General features: G+C 38.2%; 2 protein-coding genes across 4 annotated transcripts; one reads left to right on the top strand and one right to left on the bottom strand.

Moving 5' to 3' along the window:
* Positions 1 to 15,687: 15,687 nt before the first annotated feature.
* Positions 15,688 to 20,202, bottom strand: LOC110715040 (cytochrome P450 CYP82D47-like). Of its 3 annotated transcripts, none has more exons than XR_002510196.1 (3): positions 19,124 to 20,202; positions 17,530 to 18,649; positions 15,688 to 16,970 (listed from the first exon to the last, which is right to left on the bottom strand). XR_002510196.1 is itself a non-coding variant. In XM_021893611.1 (3 exons), exons 1-3 carry the CDS (start codon positions 20,033 to 20,035, stop codon positions 16,899 to 16,901), a joined length of 1,548 nt encoding a protein of 515 aa, XP_021749303.1. In that variant the 5' UTR covers positions 20,036 to 20,202; the 3' UTR covers positions 15,688 to 16,898. The 3 variants fall into 3 exon arrangements, 2 of the variants coding, with proteins under 2 accessions (XP_021749303.1, XP_021749304.1); XM_021893611.1 differs by having other exon boundaries at positions 15,688 to 16,930; positions 18,046 to 18,649; XM_021893612.1 differs by having other exon boundaries at positions 15,688 to 18,649.
* Positions 20,203 to 21,849: 1,647 nt separating this feature from the next.
* On the top strand, positions 21,850 to 24,744 carry LOC110715062 (transcription factor bHLH30-like). Its single transcript, XM_021893638.1, has 2 exons — positions 21,850 to 22,478; positions 23,991 to 24,744. Exons 1-2 carry the CDS (start codon positions 22,188 to 22,190, stop codon positions 24,471 to 24,473), a joined length of 774 nt encoding a protein of 257 aa, XP_021749330.1. The 5' UTR covers positions 21,850 to 22,187; the 3' UTR covers positions 24,474 to 24,744.
* Positions 24,745 to 24,949: the final 205 nt, after the last annotated feature.

Genomic DNA, 24,949 nt, shown 5'->3' with positions numbered 1-24,949 from the left:
CACGGGATTTTGCACCGTGTCATGGTGCAATTTCCCGTGTCACGGTTCCCATTCCGTGACACGGGGATATTCCGTGTAATTTCCGCACACTTTTTACACCGTGAAACGGCATACTGCACTGTGCCACGGTGGAAAATGCCGTGTCACGGCATTTCTTCCTGTGTCACGGTGCACATCCCGTGCCACGGGAATGCTGGGTGTTTTCTCCGCATAATCCCTAAACGCGTTTTCACTTCCCGTAACCTAATTATTTCCCGCGTCACTTCGTTTTTCCCCACGTCACGGGATCTTCCCTCGTCTGACGGTGCCTGTCACCCTGTCACGGTGCTCTTTTTCGTGACACGGTATATATTATTTTTTAGGGTTTTTTATCTTTTTAGGGTTCCGCGTGTTCCCTCTACTCATTTTCCCTATAAATAGGACCCCCCTTTCTGCAGTTCGGGGCACCAATAATCATTCTCTCTCACCTTACACCAAAAATCATTCTCTTCTCCCTCTTTAAGCTAATTTCTAGCCTCCTTATTCTTCCATAATAATTCCCCTAAGCACTCCAAGGAGTATATACTTAACCCGAGGTTCCGTCCTTAAACCAAGGCGTGAAAGGTACAAATAACTGAGGGTTTGGGCCAAATTAACTCTACTTTTTATTTAATTTAATTTTCATTTACTTTATATTTTTTTTATTGAAGTTACTAACAGTTTATTCATGATGTAGCAATTTAAAGGAACGTGCTGAATGTAAGTAATTAATTAAATTAATTACTCTTATTTTATTTTATAGTGCTAGTATCATGATTAGGGTTATTTTATATTTGATTTGACTAACGTTATTATTGTTGAATTGCTTCCCATATTAATGTTTATTCTTTTAATTATTGATCACTATATTGCATGTTTAAAGGGAATATGTCATTGAAAATCACGCCTAATAAGATAATTTGGACAACCGGTTTAGGATCCTTTTTAATCTTGTTGTTTAATCAAGTGGTCACGATATTTTAGAATTATGTGTTGCATTAACAACCAATTTAGCATAATAATAGTTTGGAGCAAATTAAATTTTTGTTTGTATGCCTTTGAGATCGCAGGAATCATTTTTCACTATAAGAATCGAGTAGAGGCCAATACGGGCGAATGTGACTCCATGACCCACTTCGTACCATCATCCCCGATCCTCCTTTCGTGGTTCTGAACCATATTGAGTTAGTAATTTCATGGATTATGAATGGGGTGTAACCTTCACGGGTCAATCGTTGTTGCCTATCATTGTCCCTTAATCGTGGTTGCCTTTTATGATCCGTGAACGGTTTACAAGTTCCTTAAAAACTTGTTGGCGGCTCCCTACTTTCCTTGTCCCTAATCGCATACGTCAATTCCCACTTCCTGTAAGTTCCAAGCATATTCACACATGCTTTAACGTAGGCGCACTTCAAACGACGCCTACATTTGGCCACTCCACTGGGGAGGATTCTTGGTTATTTATCGATTTGAGTGATCGATATTTAATTAAGATGAGTGGATGAGACTTGAAAGATTCTTGAAAAATATTCTTGTGATTAATTTGGCATTTTTGCATATGCATAGACGTTTTAACGTCGCATTTAGGTCTGTCCTGTAGGAAAAATATAATAACTTGATTGCGTACGAAGGAAAATAGGGCACCAGTCAGATTTTCTGACTGCCGTGCCACGGCAAAATCTCCCGTGTCACGGTACAGTGCACCATCTGACGGTGTGCCGTACTGTGGCACGGGAATCTTTGTCGTGTCACGGCAGTCCTAAAATCAGTCCGGTGGCTTATTTTCTCTTCTCACAGTCAACTTCCTTTGATTTTTCTGAAAAAACGTGTTTGTTCTACATACGTCTTAGCCCCGGGGGATTTAAGCTCTATCAACCCAAAAATGCTCATGGCAATAAGGGTTCATCCGAGTTATTAAATCCACCCAAACCATGGAGTCGAGTTCGATTTCATCACGAACCCGCGGAGCCGCCCATTGGCATACACCCTCAAGGGAGGTTGCCTTGCTAACGCGTCCAAACTCTTAACCATGGTACCCTATTGACACCAAATAAACTTGACCATAGTCGAACATAAAACTTGACCTTAGGTTGCGAACTATTCTTTGCATCATTGTGCCTACATGTTTTATGTTTGGTCGTTTTGATCCTAACCTTAACGATCTTTCTTTGTCTATGGTGGATTATTTTATGACTAACGATTGCCAATGGACCGTACTCACTTAGTAATTAGCAAAAAAAAAGGGGGGGGGGAAGGGTTGCCGTGACACGGCACAGTCCATCGTGGCGCGGTGAACCTGCAGCAAAAAAAAAAAAAAAAGTCTGTCGCGCCACGAGAAACTCTACCGTGTCACGGCAAATTTCCACCGTGACACGGTGGATTTCCAAAAAAAACTCGTGCCACGTCAGCATCCACCATGGCACGGGAAAGTTCACCGTGTCACAGCAATTTCCACCGTGACACGGTGGATTTCCCAAAAAAAAAAAAAACACCGCGTCACGGCAGTTTGTACCGTGTTAATTTGGTCCTCAGGTCAGTCATTTTGGTTATTGTTCACATGTCCAGCCATACGATCATACCACGAGTCCTATAACATCACTTAGTCACTCACGAGTCAAGTATAGTCCACACACTTTCTTTATGTTCCGACTCGAGTCATGCACCAGGTCGTTTATGATCGTATACTAGGTTCATGCACCCATTTTTCGTCATAATAAAAAAAAAATGAGTGGAGTTTTCTCACCTATTTTCAAATGTCTATTTTTTTTTTCTTTTCCTTCCTTTCCTATCTTGAGCAATGAGTCAAACAATTAAGTGAATTATTTTTTTCACAGTACTTGGTGAAGGAACAGGGATAGATTAATACGGTTTGAGTCGTTATCGCAACAATCTATCAGATCTAATAAGCGTTCAAAGAGAACTTTGCCATCTCCACATTACTTATCACCTTTCAATGGCCACTAAGCAAGACATTAAGAACATCAACAAATCCATCGAGGCACTGTCTTCCATGATGCAAACCCTTACCACTAGGGTCACTACCATGGAACAAAACAAGGTCACTGTTTCCACCCTTGACAAACTGAAGGAACAAATGAGTAAGATTTCTGAGGATTTCACTTATGTGGAACGGTCTCCCACTCCTTTGGATGTGAAGGACAGACTCCGTGAAAAGTTCTCCACTGCTGATATTCCAAAGTTCAAGCCTATTGACAATCCAATATACCATTTGAAGGCGTTCTCTGCAACCATGGCTCTTAAGCGATTGGACGTAACACTCTTCCCTACGGTGTTCCCTCTCTCCTTAGAACATGCTTGCCAACAATGGTTTTATTCCTTAGATGCCAAGCATACTGCGACTTGGAAAGATGTCACCGACAGTTTCATGAATCGTTACAAGTGTAACATTCAAACCAAAACTTCTGAACGTGAACTCTCCATTCTCAAACAGAAAGAGAATGAAGGCTTCACCGCTTACCTGAACAGGTGGAGGGAAACAGCTTCACTCTTGGTAGATCCTCCCAAAGAAAGAGAGATGGTTCGCCTCTTTATTCAAAATCTGACTCATAAATATAGGGAACATCTTAAATTTCTTCCACTGAACACTTTCGAAGCTGTATATGACATCGGCATCAATATCGAGGATGAGCTAATAAAGACTGCTGGTAGTAACAATAATAACACTTGGAAAAACAAGAAGAACGACCATCCTTCTTCTTCGTCTTCTAAGCACGAAAATACTACCAACAATATAAGCCAAGTTGATATCAATAAAGTGTTAGCTCTTGATGCTCCATTGCCCAAGAAGAAAAGAACTTACGCTCCTTTAGGAATGACTTATGATGCGGCCTTTTATCGCCTTTACGGTCAAGGCTTGATCACACCTATTGGGCCATTTCCAGAGCCAAAACCTGAAGAAAGGAGCGCCAAATGGAATCCCAATGCCCATTGCAAGTACCATCAAGGAAGGGGCCACACTACGGAGCAATGTTGGAATTTGAAGGACGTCATTCAAGACTTGATGGATGCAAACAAACTTCCTGTCCCTCCAGGCGGCAAGAAGTAATGAATACAAGGCACACAAATCCTTCATGCAAGATTTCATGATTTCTTTCTTTATCATTCATCTCCATTCCCCCATTCATGTCTAGCATAGGTTTTCCACTTTGAATTTTTATATGTTTCATGTGTTTCGTTCACCTTTTCCATTAATAAAATGAGCAATTTTCCTTTACATCTCGATCATAGAATTTTTCATTCATTCATTCTCAATAAAAAAAAACAATTACCGAACTAAACCCAAGGTACACCAATGACTTGAGGCACCTTTGCAACCATGTCATTCCCTGTTAACCTTTTAATCACATTCCATTTCTTTATCAACCATTTTGAGCCTCGTCTAACGTTTGGCCTTCATTTCTTCAACCCACATTCACATAGTCCTGAGATTGGAAGATGTGTAATTGTATAACATTCAAAAAGCAAGTAAAAAAAAAGCAGCAAAGCAACAATAAAACAATGTCTAAAGGCAAGTGTTCCAATGTCTCTGATATGAACACGTCTCAAATTGCGTCTCTCATCGAGTGCTTGGTACCGTGCCTGGGAAACATGAATGCTAAGTGAGTGATGGACCGCATGATCTGAGATTGTCTACATTGATTCAAAAGAATAAAAAAAAAGAAAAAAGAAATTCAAAACAAAAAAAAGTTGAAAATAAACTTGCAAAGTCCAAATTTTCAAATACACAATTACACATCTTGGGGGCTTCTCTCGGGTCTTGAGCCTTTTACCCCGTTCTTCCTTAAACCATCATCTTAACCACATTACAAACCTTGAAAGACCTCTTTGAGGTGTACATACACTTGTGCAAAGTTTGGTTAGAGCTACGTTCGGCCTAATTCCTAACGGATACGTAGGCAACCTCACATTGAGGTGCGGACACATTCATATTCATATCTATGCATGATCGAGTCAAAGAATATCCAATGCTTATCTCTATATCCCTACCCATTTAGAGCTAGACTTGGGGGCTTGAACCCACATCACATTAGCTTACCCAGCCTAAAGAGTCATCATCTTTGACTCTTCACGCATATATTTCCATCACCATAACCTTTGCAGCCTAACCTTAGTATCACTTTCACACACTTCTTTCACACATACATATCCATATCATATTTCCCTTAGGAACCCTTTATCATGAAATCTTGTTTCCCTACCGCGCATGCTTCATCATCTTTTAAGACAACATTCATTAAAAGAAACATTGTATACTTGCTTAGCTTCTTGACCTGAGCAATGTTCATTATTTCATGCATCGCATAATGTGCTGAGTAACATTTCTATATCAATCACTTATAATCATACAAAGCATATCGTTCTTAGCTCCTTGACCTAAGCAACGTTCATTATGCAATAATCACTTCATTTATATACGTGCTTAGCTTCAAGACCTAAGTGACATTCAAGATCGCTTCTTTACACCATATATGATGCTTAGCTCCATGACCTAAGTTCATTCATCGTTTCACATGATGTAATTGTCCTTAGCCTCCCGGCCTAAGGACATGCATCATGCATACATTATTTTCAAGACAAGAAATTCAATCCATATGATTCATTTCGTCTTGCTCAACGAGAAAGTTCAAAACTTCTTCCCTTTTTCATGTTTTTTCCTTGTAAGGAAGTTCAAAAAACTTTTTCAAAATTTTCTCATCGAGGGAAGTTTGAAAACAAATCTTCATTTTTCATGTCTTTCTTTTTCGGGAGAAAGTCGGTACCCTCCACTCGTCTCATGACAAAAATGACGGAATTTTTTTGCTTTTGCATTTTCGGTTGCTTGTGTTTGCACACACACACACACTCAAACTATACACACACAATCACAAGTCATACACATGTCATGTCAAACTTGGTCAAGTTAGTTGGTCAAGTCAATCATAGTCTATAAGAGTCCCTTGGCAAATTTTATTTTGCAGGTCTCAATTACAGTCCACGTTCGGGGACAAGCGGACCATCTACAGCCCACGTCCGGGGACAAGCGGACCATCTACAACCCACGTCCGGGGACAAGCGGACCATCTACAGCCCACGTCCGGGGACAATCGGACCATTTACAGCCCACGTCCGGGGTCAAGCGGACCATTTACAACCAGCCCAAGTCCGGGGACAAGCGGACCATTTACAGCCCCCGTCCGGGGACAAATGGACCATTTACAACTAGCCCATGTCCGGGGAGAAGCGGACCATTTACAGCCCACGTTCGGGGACAAGCGGACCATTTACAACCAGCCAACGTCCGGGGACAAGCGGACCATCTACAGCCCACGTCCGGGGACAAGAGAACCATTTACAACCCACGTCCGGGGACAAGCGGACCATCTACAACCCACGTTCGGGGACAAGCGAACCAACTACATCCCACGTTCGAGGACAATCGAACCACCATCATTTCACGACACAAGGTTCTCGATACACAGAGACTTGCAATCTCGTTATTTGTCGACTTTCCTCAAGCATGGAAAGTATTATCTGGTGGATTTCTTCAAGCATAGAAAACCGCCAAATTCATACGTCGACTTTCCTCAAGCATGGAAAGTATCATCTGGCAGATTTCTTCAGGCTTAGAAAGCTACCAAATTCATCAGTCGGATTTCCTCACGCATGGAAATTGTTTCAACAAACGTCATCCGGTGGATTCCTTCAAGCATAGGAAGCTACCAAGCTCATTTTCCACTGATACACTGGTGTTAGATAAGCATTCTATCCCTTTACTCTTTTATCTTTAGAACTAACATTTCTCTACAAGTATCGGCGTATACAGAATGATTTAGGATCGCAGAACATCTTAAATCATTCTCCGTCCCTATTGGCTACTTTCACTATCGTTTTCGAAACTGACGTTTGTACAAACTCAGTCAAAGTGGGGGCTTCTGCAGACACCTAAAAATGTCTCCCCAAAACCAAACCCGTTGATGAACACCTTTCACCTCCATTATTGGTCGATTTGAGTATTTAATCTTTGGATTTCTTAAATTCATGTTCTACCCAATATATTTCATGAACCAATCCAATTTCTAGCTCATTTCCCTAAACCATAACCTATTTTTCACTTTTCGTGTCCACATCGCAAAACTGAGAGAAACTGATTTTATGGCTATGCAATTTTGATCCAATTATTATTTTATTAGATAGGCCTTTAAATAAGCTTTCCAACCATATATCATAAGCCCAATTCCGAGGTATAACGAAAAAGATATGAGCAAAATACTAAACTCGGCCTAAAACCGACACCCTTCCACTAAAACGGCCATATCTTAAAATCTACAGATCATTTTGACTTTATTACAATTGGGTTGGAAATTAGACTTTATAATCTTTCAAATGATATATTTTATTCCTTATTCCAAGTTATGGATCAAAAGTTATGATTATTTTAAAAACGAGTAAAAAACAGAAATTACCGCGCAGCAGCAAAAATGTTGCGACGTGGCAAAAGCTGACATGTCATGGGGCTGATTCCCGTGACACGGTGCTCATTTTTGTATTTCTGCACAATTTTCTTCCGTGTCATGGGATTTTGCACCGTGTCATGGTGCAATTTCCCGTGTCACGGTTCCCATTCCGTGACACGGGCATATTCCGTGTAATTTCCGTGCACTTTTTACACCGTGACATGGCATACTGCACTGTGCCAAGCTGGACAATTCCGTGTCACGACATTTCTTCCCGTGTCACTGTGCACATCCTGTGCCACGGGATTGCGTGTTTTCTCCGCGTAATCCCTAAACGCGTTTTCACTTCCCGTAACCTAATTATTTCCCGCGTCACTTAGTTTTTCCCCGCGTCACGGGATCTTCCCCCGTCTGACGGTGCCTGTCATCGTGTCACGGTGCTCTTTGCCGTGACACGGTATTATTTTTAAGGGTTTTTATATTTTTAGGGTTCCGCGTGTTCCTTCTGCTCATTTTCTCTATAAATAGGACCCCCCTTTCTGCAGTTCGGGGCACCAATAATCATTCTCTCTCACCTTACACCAAAAATCATTCTTTTCTCCCTCTTGAACCTAATTTCTAGCCTCCTTATTCTTCCATAATAATTCCCCTAAGCACTCCAAGGAGTATATACTTAACCCGAGGTTCCGTCCTTAAACCAAGACGTGAAAGGTACAAATAATTGAGGGTTTGGACCAAATTAACTCTAATTTTTATTTAATTTAATTTTCATTTACTTTATATTTTTTTTATTGAAGTTACTAACAGTTTATTCATGATGTAGCAATTTAAAGGAACGTGCTGAATGTAAGTAATTAATTAAATTAATTACTCTTATTTTATTTTATATTGCTAGTACCATGATTAGGGTTATTTTATATTTGATTTGACTAACGTTATTATTGTTGAATTGCTTCTAATATTAATGTTTATTCTATTAATTATTGATCACTATATTGCATGTTTAAAGGGAATATGTAATTGAAAATCACGCCTAATAAGATAATTTGGACAACCGGTTTAGGATCCTTTTTAATCTTGTTGTTTAATCAAGTGATCACGATATTTTAGAATTATGTGTTGCATTAATATTCAACCAATTTAGCATAATAATGGTTTGGAGGAAATTGAATTTTTGTTTGTATGCCTTTGAGATCGCCGGAATCATTTTTCACTATAAGAATCGAGTAGAGGCCAATACGGGCGAATGTGACTCCATGACCCACTTCGTACCATCATCCACGATCCTCCTTTCGTGGTTCGTTCCGAACCATATGGAGTTAGTAATCTCATGGATTATGAATGGGGTGTAACCTTCACGGGTCAATCGTTGTTGCCTATCGTTATCCCTTAATCGTGGTTGCCTATCTTTATGATCCGTGAACGGTTTACAAGTTCCTTAAAAACTTGTTGGCGGCTCCCTACTTTCCTTGTCCCTAATCGCATACGTCAATTCCCACTTCCTATGAGTGCTAAGCATATTCACACATGTTTTACCGTAGGCGCATTTCAAACGACGCCAACAAGCAGCGTCTGAGTTAATCTTGTAGTACCCAACAGCAGGAGGAGACCACTTCTTGTTTACACTTTGCCTCTCACGCATCTCATACGGAATTTTTTCATTAGCTTTCTCGTACTCACCCACCATATTCATTGCCTTGCAAATCACCTTCTCTAAAGTCATGATTTTCTTCTCAAAATAGTGAGTGTTTCTTTTCAACCAGATTCCCCACACTAAGCACCAAAAAATATCCCACCAATTTTTATCCTTATAATAGTGCTCCAACTTGCCGCACCACACCAGAAAAGAGGAGTCTTCAACTTGCTAGTATCAAGACGAAGAGGAGAAAGGTACCAAATCACCTTAGCTTTAGAGCAAGTGAAAAGGGAGTGTATGATTGTTTCAGCAGCCTCACCACAGCATGAGCAACCATCATCCTCACAAATAGGTTCGATATTTGACCTAGGTAAGAATAATTTGGCAAAAATAATTTTGATTAATACTAAAATTTCTTGTAATTCGAATAAATTAAGTGTAATTTGATTGAAAAAACTGCAATTTTATTGAATTATTTGCGTTTATAAGAGTCGATTGAATTATTTCCCAAAAACTAAAAGTGTGAATTTTTTAATCCACCAAAAATTCGATCGAAATTACTGTAATGGATGAAAAATATGAATTCACTACAGCTGAATTGAAAAACTCGATTGATTATTACAATTAGATTGATAAACTCATCCGAATCAAGAAAAATTTGAACGAATTGCCTGGAAAGTGCAGTGGTGGTGTAGCGGAGCGGTGCGGTGAAGTAGACGTTCAATAGTTTGGCGGTGGGACGACGGTGGGGCGGTGGAACGACGGTGGGGAGATGGGGCGACGGTGGGGCGGTGGAACGACAGTGGGGAGATGAGGCGACGGTGGGGTGGTAAGGCGACGGAGCAATTATTGGTGAATTGAGCAACAGGAGGTTCCACTTTTCATCTTTTTTTTTTGAAGCAGTTGCAGTTGATAGTTTGATACTCTAGTGAATAGTGATAGTGCAATATAAAATCGTTTCAATTATGTAAGCAGCCTTTGAATAATAATTAGGGTAATTCTAAATATTCCAATGGTCCACATAAATATCCCTCCAATTTTTTTTTTTAAATATAGAATAAAAAAGAAATACAAAACGGTTGTCAAGATCACCGTTCTGTATCATCTAAAATGAATAATTATTTGTTTTTTTATTATTTGAGTAGAAAAAAATAGAGAACGGTTAGCTATTCTAAGCGTTCTATATTAAATAACTCATAAAACGCCTCTTGCACAAATGCGTTCTATATTCTTCTGGAGAACGCCTATCTTTGATAACCGTTTTATATTTTGTGATCTGTAATCTAATTTTTGTGGTAGTGTCTTCCACACTCGATGTACATCTCATGGCAAAATATGTGATGTCATTATCGATAGTCGTAGTTGTGAAACGTGATTGCCGCCACCATAGTCGAGAAATTGAAGCTGCCTACAATGGATCACCCTTATACATACAAGCTCACATGATTGAAGAAGGGGAATGATGTCAAGGTCTCTAAAAGATGCCTTGTTGATTTCTCCATCGGGAAGAAGTATCAAGATAAGGTATGGTGTGATGTCATCCCTATGGATGCTTGACACCTACTTTTGGGTCGCCCATGGCAGTATGATCGTCGTGCAATTCATGATGGCTTTCATAATACTTATTCCTTTGAAAATGATGGTATCAAAATTGTGTTAGCACCTCTAAAAAGGGATTTGCTAGCAAAGCCAAGCCAAGAGAAGAGCTCTGTTGTGTCAGAACCAATGTTTACAATGGCCTTGGAAGAATCCAATGTTGCTTGTGTTCTAGTCATGCTCGAAGAAAATCAAGAAGATCAAGGAATACCGGACGAGATCCATCCTCTACTTCGCAAATTTAGTGACATTGTGCAGGAAGAAATTCCTGAAGGTTTACCTTTAATGCGTGATATTCAACATTGCATCGACTTTGTTCCTGGAGCAATCATCCCCAATAAGGCTGCCTATCGAATGAGTCCAAAAGAGCATGAAGAGCTTCAACGACAAGTCACTGATCTCATGCAAAAAGGATTGGTACGTGAAAGTGTGAGTACATGCTCAGTTCCATCTTTTCTAGTCCCAAAGAAAGACGGATCGTGGCGCATGTGCATTGATAGTCGTGCCGTTAATCGGATCACTATCAAATATCGTTTTCCCGTTCCGCGCCTCGATGATCTACTTGATCAATTGCATGATGCTGTTTTGTTCTCAAAGATTGATCTACGAAGCGGATATCATCAAATCCGAATGCGACCTGGAGATGAATGGAAGACTGCTTTCAAGACCAGGGATGGATTATATGAGTGGATGGTCATGTCGTTCGGTCTTTCCAATGCTCCTAGGATCTTTATGCGACTGATGAATAAGGTTTACGCCCTTTCATTGGCAAGTTCGTAGTTGTTTACTTTGATGATATTCTTGTGTACAGTCGAAATTCTGAAGAGCATATAAATCATCTACAACAAATTTTCCAAGCTCTTCGTGAACAAAAGTTGTATGCCAATATAAAGAAATGTCACTTCCTAACCGACAAAGTGGTATTTCTTGGATATGTTGTCTCTAGCAATGGGATCGAGATGGATCCTAGCAAAGTTGAAGCCATCAACACATGGCCAGTTCCTCAATCAATACATGATGTTCGCAGCTTTCATGGTCTAACATCCTTCTACCGCCGATTCATCAAAAATTTCAGCACTATTGCCGCCCCGCTCAGTTGGTCACTGAAGTACTGAAGAAGGAGAAAATTGAGTGGACCCCAGCAGCTCAACAAAGCTTCGAGAAGTTGAAAATTATGACCACCCATGCACCAATTCTTGCCTTGCCAGATTTTGATAAGCTTTTCGAGGTAGATTGTGATGCTTCGGGAGTTGGTTTAGGTGCAGTCTTCATCCAGGAAGGACGACCAATTGCTTTCTTTAGTGAGAAACCCAATGAATCAAGGTGCAAGTACTCAACCTATGAGAAGGAGTTCTATGCAATTGTACGAGCCTTAGATCATTGGAGTCACTATCTTTTTGCTAAAGAGTTTGTGCTCTACTCAGATCACGAATCACTAAAGCATCTTCACAACCAACAAAAACTCCAACGTCGTCATGCAAGATGGAGCGATTTCTTATCTCCCTTCAACTTTGTCCTCAAGCACAAATCCGGGACGCAAAACAAGGTTGATGATGCCTTAAGTAGAAGACATGCCTTGCTCTCCACTCTTCAAGTGAAAGTCATTGGTTTCGAGGTTCCCAAAGACTTGTATGAAGATGATGAAGATTTTGGAGAAATTTGGAAGAATTGTTCAGGAGGCCCTCAACGCCAGTTTCATCGACAAAATGGCTACTTATTCAAGGGAAATCAATTGTGCTTGCCAAGATGTTCCCTACGCGAGATGATATTACATGAGTGTCATGCTGGTGGTCTTGCTGGCCATTTTGGTCGTGATAAGACATTGGGCATTGTTAAAGAAAACTTCTATTGGCCGCACATGGTTCATGACATCGATCGATATGTCAAGCGATGTCGAGCATGTCATATTGCCAAAGCCCGAGGTCAAAACACTGGTCTTTACACACCATTGCTGGTACCTCACGCTCCTTGGGAAGATGTCAGTATGGATTTTGTTGTTGGGTTGCCTCGTACCCAACGCAACAAAGATTCCATCATGGTTGTTGTTGATCGATTCTCGAAGATGGATCATTTTATTCCGTGCAATAAAACTAATGATGCCACGCAGATTGCTGATCTTTATTTTCGAGAAATTGTACGGCTACATGGAATACCAAAGACCATCACTTCTAATCGAGATGTCAAGTTCATGAGCCATTTTTGGAAAACCTTATGGCGCAAGTTAGGAACGCAGTTGCAGTTTAGCTCAGCCGCACATCCTCAAACTGATGGTCAAAATGAAGTTGTTAATAGGACTCTTGGAAATATGCTGAGAAGTCTTGTAAGCAAGAACATCCGACAGTGGGATGTGTTGTTAGCTCAAGACGAGTTCGCCTACAATTGTTCTCCAAGCCAAACCAATGGTGAAATTCCTTTCAAGATCGTTTATGGTAAAAATCCAACTTCGCCGGTTGATCTTGTTCCACTACCCTCTCCTGACCACTTTAGCGGTGATGCCGATGAACGAGTTAGAGAAATCAAGAAGCTGCATGAGAAGGTTCGAGCTCAAATTACAAAACAAAATCAACACTATCAAGAACAAGCGAACAAGTTTCGTAAACCAGCTAGCTTTAAGGTAGGAGATCTTGTTTGGATACACTTAAGGAAAGAAAGGTTTCCCAGAGGAACACATGGTAAACTCAAGCCTAGAGCTGACGGACCATTCAAGGTCCTAGAAAGGATCGGAGAAAATGCATACAAGATCAAGCTTCCAAGGGGCGTACAATATGTCCGCTACATTTAATGTTGCTGATTTGTCCCCATATTACGAGGATGAGGAAGAGCAGAGACTCGAGGTCGAGTCTTCTCTAACAAGGGGAGTTTGACAAGGTTAAGGTTCAAGAGTCTAGAAGCTCGTGTCGGCAATAGTTCATGTTGGCAATATCCCAATTCAACAATAGTTAGTTCTTGTATTAATTAGTCCAACTTTGATGGTTGTAATAGTACTAAATCAAGGCTATAAATAGCCATACTTGTAACCCATAAAATTCAAGCCTTTTACATGAAATATAATTAAACACTTTGAGTGTTCTTAGGTAGAGTATTATCTCCCTAACCCTTGGTGGTGTTACTGTATCCAAGGTTCCTCTCTCAATTATTCCTAGTGGTGTGTCTATATCTAGGAATAAGTCACTACTAGAATTTCGTCCATTTCCGGCGGAAAAAATCTGTCGCAAACACCCTTAATTCCGTCGAAAGTCGTAATCGGAAAAGTGTTTGTAGGAAAAATGACCTTTTTCGACGAAAATTCCGTCGGAAACACTTTTCCGACGGAATTTCCGTCGTTAGTGATTTTTCGGTACCGGCATAATCCGTCGGAAATTTCCGACGGAATTTAAAATTCGTCGAAAATTGTTGACGGAAATTCCGTCGGAAAATAATTTTAGGAAATTAAAAAAAAATACGCCGTGCCACCACCGGCACGACATATCACCACCTCCAACCACCCAAAACGCCCCTCTCAACCACACCACAACCTACCCACCTTAACCGAAACACCACACCAAAACCTCTACCCACAGCCACCCCTGACCGAACCCCACCATACCCACACCCATCCCTGACCAAACCCCACCAAACCCACACCACCCAACCCAAAACCCAGCCACCCCAACCCTAAACCCAACCACCCCTAACCGAACCCAACCAAACCCATACTACCCACCCCTAACAAAACCCCACCAAAACCCACACCACCCTGACCGAATACACTAACCAAGCCACAACCACCACCGAAAATCACCATAATACGACCCAGACCACAACCACCACCGAAAATCACCCAAATTTAGATCCTCCACCACCGAAAATCACCCAAAAATTAAATAAAAACAAAATTAAAAATTAGAACGTACCTTAAGATAAAAAACATAGAAATTAACCACGGACTTGGTTTAACAAGGCCAAATTCGACCACGAAAACCCTGGTCGAATTTGACCTTAAAAACCATTAATTTGACTAACATCACCATAAACGACATAAAGAGAGGAGAGCTTGCCTGAGAAGAGAGTAAGGAGGAGGAGGAGAGGAGACAGAAAGCATGAGAAGAGAAGGAGGAGGAGGAGAGAGAAAGCATGAGGAGAGAGAAAGGGAGGAGAAGATCAAAAGAGGAAGAGATGAGAGAGGCGGATTGTGAATGAGGGGGGTTGGGGCGCCGTTGTATTATTAGGGTTTTGGGGTTTTTCCTTGTTTTTTGTAAATTAAATTCCGTCGAAAACGGGTTAAAATCCGTCACAAACCTCCGACGGAATTAAATTCCGTCGTAAATTTACGACGGATTTTTAATCCGTCGGAAATTATACTATTTTCGACGGAAATTTCGTACTTTTCGACGGATTTTCTTATTCGTCGGAACGGTTCCATCGGAAATGATCTGTTTTGTTTTCTTGTAGTGAGTAGAGTTGTATCGTCGGAGTAGCCGACCGACATGGTGAATTGGCTAATTCTAACCGACCCCTACTTAGTGTCACTCACGCCAGTATTGGGCCTATTGGCCATATTGGCTGAAGCCAAACATCGCACCGTTGTATCCCATATGTTCTACAAAGATTGTATGAGGACGATTTAAGAATACTTTGTCATTGGTGCCGCCTAAGCACTCTTTCGCAATCTCTGCTGTGCTTACAATCAAAGCTCGATGGATACCGAGCTTAATCATAAAAACTAGCTTGACCATATTTATCTGCTAGTTTTCCCAAGTTTATGTGAGGAAGCTTTTCTAGAAGATGTAGATGGCCAATAACAGGCCAACAACCAGATGGCAGGGGAGGTTTTGTCTTGGTGTCAGTTCTCTTTTTTAGTCGAAACAGGCAGTAGAGAATTAGTAATAAGGCAAGCAGGCTTGTAGCTTCACTAGAGAGCTGAATTGGTAGTGGAAACTTAAATTTCATTCTGTTTTACAGCTTTTATGTGGTGATGAGATTTGTGTTTCTGAAGTTATTTTATAAGACTTCAGCAAGATAATTCTGTCATGGGATTCTTCAAATTATATGGTTAAAAATACTGGATTAGTAAAAAAAAAAAAAAAATGGATTAGTCAATTTTAAAATGCCAGTGCCATCCCTACTAAATTTTGCTTTCTTTGGAACAAACTAAATCATCGGTGTTGGACTTTTGGTAATAATATGTCAGTGCTAACCCTACAAAAATAAAATTTGTCATTAACTGTAATGTATTTGGGCCATGTGACATATAAATTAAACGATGACAAATATTAGCAATAACCTATTCAAATAAGCCAGAAAAACCTCAAAATATCTGACCTTGTGGCTTGGAGCTATGCATAGGTGAACACGTGCATGGATTGATGACTATTTTTATGTTTTTTTTTTCTTTATTCATATTATTAGATTTATTACCTTTGATATCCCTCTAATTTAACAAAGAGAAAGGTAAAATTTAAAAAGATTATATATTAAGGTGATTTATAAGATTTATTGCCTGTGATATACAGTATTATTTATTTGTGCTTTATTTGTATTGTGCTCTATTTTTTTAATTTGTAGGCTTTAGCACATTAGCTCTTAATTAATATTGTTGTTTATGTTGGTTCATTTTGTGAGATAATGTGGTATAGTTGTTGCAAGAGTAAATTTTTAGGGTTTTATTATTAAATTTGCTGGAATATTATACTTGATGATTTAGGGCATGATTTTTATACATGTTTTTTTTGGTGTTTATTTGTGTAATTGATGGGTGACAATATTGTGTTACAATTTCAGTATATTCATGTTTATACCTTTGATATCCCTCTAATCCACCTAATTAAGACTGCTCTATAACCTTTGGTATCAATACATTACCCTTCTTAAACACACAAGTTTAATTAAATTTTATATTTTTTTTTATAGTTAAACCAAACAACTGAAAAGGTAAGGGCTTAATAATTTCCCCTCTTATTTGCTTTCTTTCCATTTCGTTTCTAAAAATTCTAATGTTTATACCATGCACCCCCCAAAATTTGTAACTCTATACTAATTAGTCCTCCTTTCTAAATATATGAGTTACATGTACAAGCATTTAACTAATTAAATTTGTTACAATGCACAGGATTCTGTGCATGTTTCAATGACTCTCCATGAGAAGCTGCTTGCTGTTAACAAACTAGCTGAATGTAGAATGCTACTTTCTGAGCAATCTTGGGAAAATCCTGGACTCAAATTGACTTGAATAAAGTAAGGTTGGAAGCAGCGGCGTATCCAGGAATTCCGAACTGTGGGTTCGAAATCTTAAAAAAAAAAAACGATGATCATATTTTGATTAAAAATTCAATACATAAATCAAATTTTTATCACGGATGAATTACACAATAAAAAAAATAAAAAAAATAAAAAAAAACCTACAAAAGCATTCTTCGAATTTTCCTACTTTGAAAGCGTGCTAATACATCATCATCACTAACTCTTGCAATTAAGTCTCTCTCAAGATAAGTAACTAAACTATCATTCAATAGTTGATCACCCGTACTATTCCGCAACTTATTTTTTACATAATACACAATTAATTATCAATTAAAATCACAAGTCCCCAATAAACACAAATTCGACAATATAAACTTCTTCTAATTATCAAATTTCAATTAATAGAACAAGTAAAAATTTTATTTCAAAAAAAAAAAACAAGTAAATTTTTTTTAATTCTAACTTCTAAGTTTCTACAATTCAATTTCTCAACAATTCAAGAATTCAACAATATATCAAAACCATAAACCAATTTAAAAAATAAAACAAGCAAACCAAGATTAAGAATTAATAGGAGTAGAGGAATAAGAGATTAAGAGGACTCACAATTGTAGAAGAACTCTGAAGTCTGAATTAAGAACAGTCGTCCCTCGTCCGTGTCTCCGTCACTCCGTGAGGTCGTCAGTGCTCCCGGTCGCCGGTTGGTGTCTCGGTGTGCGGTGTCGCGGCGGCTAGTGGCTACTGGCTAGGGTCATAGGGTGTCAAGGTTAGGGTTTTGGTGTTTGGGAATTTGGGGAAAATAAGAAATGTCGATGTTTGATTTCTGAAATCTGAATGTAAGGAGTAAAAGAACAAAAAAAAAAAAAAAAAAGTACAAAAAAAGAGGGCAATAGGAGTCGAACCTAAGACCTAAGACATTAAAAGGGCGCGCTGCTCTATTATTCAAAGCCTTACCAATGCACCAAACTTACCCATGTGATTATTATTCTCACAGAAATTTGTATTAACCCTTTTTCTTTTTTTTTTTAAAAAAAAAAATTAAAACTTATAATTTTTTTTCAAAAAATCTGTGGGTTCAATGAACCCCCTTGAACCCCCCCTAGATCCGCCCCTGGTTGGAAGGAAGGCGATGGGTGAGAATGACCTCAAGTGGTGTAGTTTTGAGGTTGGTTAGTCCAAAACCCTCAGTCATGTCGACAGCTTCATCCAATGGAGTTGAGATGTCAAATCCATGGAATAAATTAGCTAGTGTAAACTGCATGACAGGAAGGGCAAAAGATATACCAGGACATATCCTCCTTCCACTTCCAAAAGGCATAAATTCAAAACTTTGGCCTCTAACATCATAGTTTTCACTAGTTGTGAGAAACCTTTCCGGACGAAAAACCAATGGGTCTGACCACACTCTTGGATCTCTGTGTATTTTGTAAAGATTGACAAAGAGTTGTGTCCCAGCTGAAATATTATAACCACTCACGATACAATCTGAAATAGCTTCGCGAGGGACTGAAAGGGGTGCAGCAGGGTATAGTCTCATAGTCTCCTTGAGAACTGCTTGCAAGTAGACTAAATTCTTGAGGTCTGACTCTTCCACCTGCCTTTCGCTTCCCACTATCGTGTCTAGTTCAACTTGAGTCTTCTTCAGGATATCTTTATTGTTGAGTAGCAATGATAATGCCCATGTTAAGGTTACTGCTGTGGTGTCTGCTGCTGCTAAAATCAACGCCTTCCAAGTAAAAGAAAATAATTAATGTTTGAAAATATCTCATCTCACATTTGAACAGCTATAAAATTTGATGGAATCTGTTAAGAGGGGGCTAGACAGTGATATCAAGTAGTGTTCGCAATGGCCCATTATTATCTCACTACAGATTTTTATGCCTGACAATAAGCTGTATTATGTCCTTACTTGGTTAGCAATGTATGGATTAGCTCTAATATCACTTTGTTTCAAGATTAAACATAGATCTGTATATTAGTTCCTTTTTATCAATCAGCCGAACTCCCTGACCTGTAATCACCTCTAACAACTGTATAAGAATTGCTCTTTTTCCCAAATTAAACATTTCAAAATAAATTCAGATATTTTTTTTATTATAATTTTTATTCCTGTCATAACATTAGATTGTTCAAGAATTAATCCGACACTGATATTTCATAATATAAAAATTGATTTTAATGCGTGTGTAGAAGTTCTTACCATGCAAGTGGCTTTGATAATTGTATCTGTTTCATATTTGGAAGGCTTTTCCTGTCCAGACTCGAAAATACCAAGCATCACATCCATGAAGTCCAGCTTTCCTTGTGCCTCTTCAGAGCTTCTGTTTCTATGTTCATCCAACCACCTTTGAGCTATATGATCAATCTCTTTTCCTGCCTTCTTCATTTTCCTCTCGTACCCTCCGATATCAAACCACCTCAGTAAGGGCAGTGCATCAGCAGGGACAAATACACCTGCCAATTCAAAGAAATCCCTGATTGCCTTTACACGCCTATTATATTCCTCCCCTTGATAAAATTCCTTCAATGACTTGCCTGAAACTAATCTTACAATAGTATTCATGCTTATATCAGTAAACCATTGTTTCATGTCTGTTAATTCAGACCTGACAACTGATATACTCTTCATCGCCGATCTTACCTCAGATATCCTGACATTTTTAAACATCTCCACCCGATGGGTGGACAGTACCTCGACAGTGGTAATTTTACGCATCTCACGCCAATATGAGCCATATTGGCTTAAGCCTAACATGGCACCATTGTAAGCTATATGCTCTACAAAGATTTTCTTGGGACGGTTTAAGAATACTTTGTCATTGGTGCCACCTAAGCACTCTTTTTCCATCTCTGCTGTGCTCACAACCAAAGCTTGGTGGACACCAAGCTTGATCATAAAGATTTGACCATATTTATCTGCTAATTTTCCCAAAGTTATGTGAGGAAGTTCTCCTAGAAGATGTAGATGGCCAAAAACAGGCCAAGAACCAGATGGCTGGGGAGGTTTCGCCTTGGTGTCAGTTCCCCTTTTTCGTCGAAACAGGCAGCAGAGAAATAGTAATAAGGCAAGAAAGCTTGTAGCTTCAGCAGAGAGCTGAAATTTAAATTCCATGTTGTTTTACAGTTTTTTGTGGTGATGAACTGAGACTTGTGTTCTTGAAGTTTTGCTTACACTTTACAGACTTCAGCAGGATACTTCTGTGATAGGATTATTTATATGATATGATTTAAATACTAGATCAATCAATGTTTAGGTGCTGAAGAAACATATTTCAAAATGTGAGTGCAAACTCTTCTAGATTTGTTTTCTTTGAAAAACTAAATTATTGGTGTTGGACTTTTGTTTCCACTTGTTATATATTTTTGACTAAAAAAAATATTATTTTAAACTGTAATGTATTTGCCTTCTGAATCTCAGCCTTGGTTTTGTAGGAATATGACGTAATGGATGACAAATTTGAGCAAAATACTATGTGAATTAGCCAGAAAAAATCTCAAAAATCGTCTGATCTTGTGGCTTGGAGCGTAGCAGAGGTATTATTTCTTCCGGCTCTTCACACTTAACTTTAATGAATTGTGTTAACAATGGTATTATTCCATTAAATCCATCTCTTGCTAATTTAAAAATTTGACCTTAAATATATTTAGTTATCACAGTTTAATTTTATATTTTTATAAACTTGACATTGAGACCATTGTATCAAGATTGATCTTGACTGTTTTTTATTATGTGTAAATCACTCATATGTGTCTAAAACTCAAAGTAGATTATTTGAATAGTGAAAAGTGAATGAGTAAATTAAATAAAATAGAGGGAATACAAGGAGTGCATATACTGTTAGCTTATAGCTATTTCCTAATCATAAAGTATTTTTATTTTTATTTTTTTTTCCCATTAAAACTAGGCTATGAGAAAAAAGTTATTTCCTTTTGATTAGTTGTATAGGGTCCAATAACTTTAATGAATTGTGTTAACATCTATTTCTTGGCAACTGGAAGTTGGACAATTTGCCCATTTAGGCTAGCCACTAGACCACGATCCTAGCAAAGCCGTATTTCAACATGGGAAATTTCCTATTTCTCATGGTGAAAAACGAAATTTTTCTCATGGGGGCATTTTCGTGAATAAATCAACAACTTTTTCATTATTGCGGGCTCCAAAGTTGAATAAAGTTGTTGGTTTATTTACGAAAATGCCATGTTAGAAACAAACCATGAGAAATTGGGGCATCCTCTTTCAACATGTCTCGGCTTAATTTAAATTAATGTCTCGGTTTATTAGCTCAGGCTTGGCTCGTGAGCCCGACCTCCACTCAACATCAATGTTCTGGTGTTTTTAACTCAGACAAGCAGGCAGGCCATGCTGAGAATCTCATTACATTAGCTTATTGATTATTAAAACAGCAATATTGAATTTGAACCTGGCTTGTTCATAAAAAGAACTAAGTTGAGCTGAACATGTAGCCAATCTGATTTAGATTTTTTCAAAATCGGCTTTGTTGGTGACTACTCTTAGTCCCTAGATACTACTAGTCACAATTGAGGCATTGGTCAAAACTTAACTTCATTGACATTAATTAGCTGATTTGGGATTTTTAATTGTCTAAAAGAGCAACCTTTTGTTTTTTCTTGGTCATATTCCTTTGTTTTATATACTTATTTTTAGTCATATATAGAAGACAGAGTGATAGTTTATGTATGTTATCAGCATGATTAAAATAACTTCTGATGTTTAGAGTTGATGTCGTGTTGTTTGTTTCTTTAATCATGTTACTCAACCTCACTAATCTGTCTTATTGTTGACTGATGAGTAAATAGGTTTATTATATGTTCAACTTGGCCCATTTATAAGTATTATATAGTTTAATTAAGGGGTATAATAAACTTTTCTTTGAAAGTTTAAACAATTAATTAAGTTATATACAATGATACTATAATACTGGTATTCAGGATTTCTGCAAGTTCTAGAATCTGTTGTCTCTTCAATCAAAACATTGCTATTCAGAATCTCTAACCAATTGAATATTCCTTGAATCCTGAGTTTAATCGTATACAACGGCTTCGAGTACAAGAAATAAACACCACCAAGGAGAAATAATCATTGTTCCCTTGTTAATCTGTCTCTGATCATCTAAACTGCCAAAACATTAAGCTTCCAAAAGCCGTCTCTTAGAAAGATCTTCGATCCTTAGTTCTTTTATAGATTATTAAGTTGTGTATTTCGTTTTTTAATTCTTTACATTCTCATTCATTTTTTTGGTGCAATGGATTCGAGTTTTCTAGTACAAAGTCAAGAGTTTCCTGATTTTGGCTTGTTTATGCCCAATAATCTGGAGTTACATTGTAAATCATTAGGATGGGTAGGAGAGTCACCACTTTCTGACAGTAAGATGGATGAGGTTGTTAAGAATCCGGATAGCTTTGGCAAAAAAGTTACCTCGGAGAGGAAGAATTCAATTGCTCTGAGGAACCATTGTGAGGCTGAGAGGCGAAGAAGGGAGAGAATCAATGGTCATTTTGCTACACTTCGGAATTTCCTTCCTTCAAATGATAAGGTATGAGATGATCTCTCCTTCCCCCTACTTGTAAAATCGGAAGGCTTTGTTGATAGCGTACTAGATAGTTGAGAAATAATAAAAATGGTTATCTGTTGGTGTGTTTCCTGCAAATAAATCCATTTTTTCTTGATCATATTTTCTGTAACACCCTTTAGCTTAAAATTATTTTCTTGGTACTGTTTTTATGAAATCTAGACTTCAGACTGCAGCATAATGCCGCGATTTGTGATTAGCAGCACATTCAGATTTCAGATCATAGTTTTTTGCTAAGGAAGTCTAGCTCTGAGATCAATTTACTTCGTTACCTTAGATGAAGATCTCTAAGATCAATGTTCTCCACTGATTCGTCTCTGTGTTTAACTTCTTTACCTTATTCTTGTTTGGTGATTATCAATTGAATAATTGCCAATTAGCTTGTGATTCCTTCTGAAAAATTTTGCCTCCATTTTCCACAAATATTTTTTTATGTTATTTTCAGTGATGCTTGACTATTCCTTCCATTGACATGAAGTTGCTTTTACAATAATTAATGATGTAAACCATTCATTTTAAAAAGGCAAAATAGTGGCTGTGCTGTACCTGTAATCGACGTCGTTAATGGGCGGCTTCGTGTATAGACATTTTAGTGGTCCAATCTCAAGGTTTAACTAAGGACTAATGAATATTCTGAGAATTCTTTAGCTTATTGAAGTAATTGAACCTTTTTGGCATTAAATTATACGCCTGCAGACTACCAAATCATGTTTTCTAGTGTTTGAAAAATTTATTCCTGATGTAAGCATCAAGATTCAAGAGACTTGGCAAGTGAAACAGAATTTTATGTCTTACCTTATTTGTTTATTCAAATATGTGCTTTCCAGTGCATCAATATGCTTGTACTACTCATGTAGACTTTTTCCATCGGCGAATCTTCATTATTATTTGGAAATATGATATTTGGAGATGATGTATTGGTGAAAACTTGAAGCCGCTAGATTTTGATGGCTTTCACTGCCATCTCTTAGAATATATAAAGCTGTTGAACAGGTTGTCTCGGGCTTTGTTTTAAGTTTACATGGATGGATTGAGGCTTGAGAGTCCTTTGAATGTCTGAAACTAAATACAAACTGGCTGATTTGATTAGATAGATTGACATGCTAAGATTACTAACCCCTGTAATTAAACAGGGTGATAAATTTAAAAGCACATTTATTTGGTGCCTTGTTTGCATTGTATTCTCATGGTAGGAAGTTTTGCAAAACTTTAGTTTCTTACTGCTTTCAGAACATTGTACGGCTCAGACAAGAGTTATAAGACCAACTTGTAGCATACAGGCATTATTGTAGATGATTGAGCCTGTTGTATAAAAATTCACTCGTTGCATAACGCATACAAGACTTGTTGAATACGGAGTAATATCTATATGCTCGTCTTCTTGGTGGCTATCTTGCTTTTAAGTATGAATGAACATTATAATGTTCTGTGATTTTGAGATGAGTATTAATTTTGCATCAATATATGACCCTTCAGATTGACAAAGCAACACTGCTAGCTGAAGTAATTTCCCAAGTCAGAGTGCTAAAGAAGCAAGCATATGAGGCTTCTAAGGGGCTGCTCGTACCAACAGATGCTGATGAAGTTGTAGTTGAGCCATACAATGACGAAGACATAGCAGATGGCACTTTCGCATTCAGGGTTTCAGTATGCTGTCGTTACAAGCCAGAACTCATCCCATATACGAGGAAAGCCATCAGTGACCTTGAACTCACTATAGCCAAGGCAGAGATTTCTACCTTAGAGGGTAGGGTAAAGAATGTTCTTATTGTCACTGGCTACAAAGATGACAATGGTGATGACAAAACAGACAAATTCGCAAAGTGTATACACGAAGCCCTGTGTTCTGTACTCCAGGAGCTTTCTGCATCAGAAGAGATCTTGCCAACTTCAACTTTACCTAACAAGAGACGAAAAGTCTCCTGCTTTGAATCCTCAATATGGAGCCCATCTTTGTGAGTGAATACATACATGATACATGTGATGTAGTGATATAAATACCCTTGAGAATTAAGATATAATACCGTTGAGAATTAAGATATGTTAAAAATAAAGATATGCATGAAATATTTCAAGATAGTACAGTTAACACATTCAATAGTGTAATAATATATAAATACCATAGTATTGAAATACCCCAAAAGGGGTATAGATATCTGAATTATTACAATAGATAGCCTATGATGTAAGAAAAACTTATGACGGTACCAATAAGAAATGTATTCAGATATATTGTCAAAATATCATGCAAATTAAATTGTATCTTGAGGAATTAAATGATATCGATATATGATGGAATCGGTAGATAATATGCATATGCAAAAGGAAAGAACTTGTGAATAAGGGATCAAAATATATGTCCATTTTGATGTCGACCTAAAACTAAGATAATAAATAAAAAGTTTATCATGGACTAGTATTCCAATAAGAAAATG

The sequence above is a fragment of the Chenopodium quinoa genome, unplaced genomic scaffold, assembly GCF_001683475.1.
Source record: "Chenopodium quinoa cultivar QQ74 unplaced genomic scaffold, ASM168347v1, whole genome shotgun sequence".
In the NCBI taxonomy this organism is placed as follows: Eukaryota; Viridiplantae; Streptophyta; class Magnoliopsida; order Caryophyllales; family Amaranthaceae; genus Chenopodium; species Chenopodium quinoa.
The sequence above is the reverse complement of the archived record's forward strand: the minus strand, read 5'-3'. Positions and strand labels throughout refer to the sequence as shown.

What these genes read in the sequence shown, in the direction of transcription:
- LOC110715040 (XM_021893611.1), bottom strand. Translation starts at nt 20,035, where the DNA reads ATGGAATTTAAATTTCAGCTCTCTGCTGAAGCTACAAGCTTTCTTGCC. An exon ending in TTATCAAAGCCACTTGCATG is followed by an intron (nt 18,650 to 19,123) that starts GTAAGAACTTCT and finishes TTTACTTGGAAG; the next exon opens with GCGTTGATTTTAGCAGCAGC. An exon ending in CATTCTCACCCATCGCCTTC is followed by an intron (nt 16,931 to 18,045) that starts CTTCCAACCAGG and finishes GATACGCCGCTG; the next exon opens with CTTCCAACCTTACTTTATTC.
- LOC110715062 (XM_021893638.1), top strand. Translation starts at nt 22,188, where the DNA reads ATGGATTCGAGTTTTCTAGTACAAAGTCAAGAGTTTCCTGATTTTGGC. An exon ending in TCCTTCCTTCAAATGATAAG is followed by an intron (nt 22,479 to 23,990) that starts GTATGAGATGAT and finishes ATGACCCTTCAG; the next exon opens with ATTGACAAAGCAACACTGCT.